The following is a 2,321-nucleotide window of genomic DNA, read 5'->3' on the forward strand; positions in this document are numbered from 1 at the left end:
TTGGCACCGGTCCTTTGAGAGCGTTTGGTCTCTGGCCTGTGAATGTCGTCACTAAACCGCACCGACTTCTTCACGGATGACGTCAGTGATGACGTGTCTGGGACGGCTGGCTTCACTTTGATTTCGCGAATGGACGGCATGACTATGTCTGTCTATCTGTCCGCTTCCACAGTCAATATATAGGGGAGGTTTCAGTTCGTGTTGAATGACGTGTTTTTCGTGTGGGTTTGATTACTGCACTTTTCTATGACAGTCAGTTTTCCCTCTCTGCAGTTTTGTGTTCATTCTTTTTAAACTCGAATAATTATCGTTCAGAAGAGAAAGAATATGGAGAAATCAGTCTTAACGGCCCAGCTTCTTGACAGCACGTGATTATTCCCCAAGGACAATTGATCGAAACACGTGTTTCGTATCTTTGATAGAAACGATGCATTCCATAACTTACATGATACAAAACAACATATTTTACAGGACAATCTGCAATCTGAACCGAGAAAAACGTGGTCATCAAAGATAATTCTAAACGAGGCTTTGCGCAATGCATGGGACAAAAATGATGTTCAATGTTCTGCTCAACTTGTTTCATAAAAGAAGTAATATAATCCATTTATCAGCTGATCCCACAGCTCATGTGATGAAATGTAGGCCTACATTGCATTCTATTCTCAGGATGCCCAAGACACAAATCATCCATTGAACTTTGAGGTGGGCGAAAAGACAACTCTACATACCTCGAACATACGGACGTTTAAAATAATGATGCACGTCAGTGTTGTGTGTGTGGATTTTTTTTTTTTTTTTTTTTAAAGGTTAAAAATTCTTTCACACAGTACAGCACGTTGACTAAATAAGTATGGAAAAAATCGCTCCTAGGTCTAGTCTAGCTCGATAGACTTGAGCTCCAGCTCAAAAGTTGTTCCAAACTGATAGTCTCAGAAGCAAAGTTTCCAGCTCAGCAGCCATTTGAAGTCGAAGTTAATCCGCCACAAACGTGTGACTTTCACAGTCAGCATAAACATAACGGGAAGAAAAACATTCGAAAGTTGAAAGCGCTTTGATTTTTCTCTGCACAAAATTCAGCGCTATATAAATACTTATTATCATTATTATTATTATCATTAAGACTTGCAGTTCAGTAGACAGACAGTTTAGTTTTTTCTAGAACCTTCTGGTCTTACCGCAGTATTTTAAAACTGCCCTCTAAGAGAACTGCTAATATATCAGTTTGATCGGGCATCACAAGAATCCGATCAGTTTTGGTACTTGCCACACAATCTTTACGAGCAGTGACCTCCGATAACGAAACAATTTGCCACATGTTTAAGAAGCCCGCAATAGATTTGCCTCCCTCGTCAGAAAATCAAACTGTAGGCCCAACTGGGCTTTTTTAACAGCAGTTATAACCTTCAGTTTTATGTATTATGAACCGAAAATACGCCGGAAGAACACCAACCAAGTTGGACTGTTTCCTCGTTATTCCTGTCATGCTGTGTTAACTGAATCATTGTCCTGTCCTGTGCTGAGTTCAAAGTACTGTGTGCCTACTACCCTTTCATCATCCAGTCTGAATTCAAAAGCAAAGGAAGATTTCTCGACACAGATTCAAACACAACATACTGTCGGTCTACACTTATAATCACGTCCCACGAATATGTTCAGAAACAAAAAACCAAACCTCCCAAAAATCACCAGTACACATTAAAATAAAGTCCCAGAAAACAAGCAGAAAGCAGTATTTTTACAGCTCACAGACATATCAGAAAACATGAAGAAAAGCAGTATTTTCACAGCACACAAACCCATCAACTATCGAGCTCAAAAACCTCAAGGCGACTGACGGAAACAAACAATCTTTGACTGACTGCATTCTACAGGCATTGTTGTGCTCTTTACGTTCTTCCTAGGTGCGCCGTGTGCGTGTGTGTGTGTGTGTGCGTGTGTGTGTGTGTGTGTGTGTGTGTGTGTGTGTGTGTGTGTGTGTGTGTGTGTTTGTGTATGTGTGTGTGTGCGTGTGTGCGTGTGTGTGTGTGTGCGTGTGTGTGTGTGTGTGTGTGTGCGTGTGTGTGTGTGTGCGTGCGTGTGTGTGTGCGTGTGTGTTTGCAACACAGGGACTTCACAGATTTGGATTAAGACGTATACGTCTCGGCTGGGGGAAAAATAGTGATCCTATGAACAGCCGTGAACTGCTGTGAGGTCACGTCACCTGCCATGTTTTGTTGTGTACCCGTTCATTAAGCGTGGCAGGGTATATGGGTGGGAGCAGTTCCGTGACGGTTGATACTTTAACAGCAGGTTTTCGGCAGCTATTAAAGCGATAGCGG

General features: G+C 42.0%; 1 protein-coding gene across 1 annotated transcript in view; it reads right to left on the reverse strand.

Moving 5' to 3' along the window:
* The window catches only part of LOC143291897 (transmembrane channel-like protein 7), a 29,786-nt gene extending 29,486 nt beyond the window's left edge, over positions 1-300 (reverse strand). Inside the window, exon 1 of the mRNA XM_076602036.1 lies at positions 1-300. This exon is cut by the window's left edge and continues 90 nt beyond it. Within this exon, the coding sequence (XP_076458151.1) occupies positions 1-140 (140 nt within the window). The 5' untranslated portion in view covers positions 141-300.
* Positions 301-2,321: the final 2,021 nt, after the last annotated feature.

Source organism: Babylonia areolata, chromosome 18 (assembly GCF_041734735.1).
Source record: "Babylonia areolata isolate BAREFJ2019XMU chromosome 18, ASM4173473v1, whole genome shotgun sequence".
NCBI classification, from domain to species: domain Eukaryota; kingdom Metazoa; phylum Mollusca; class Gastropoda; order Neogastropoda; family Buccinidae; genus Babylonia; species Babylonia areolata.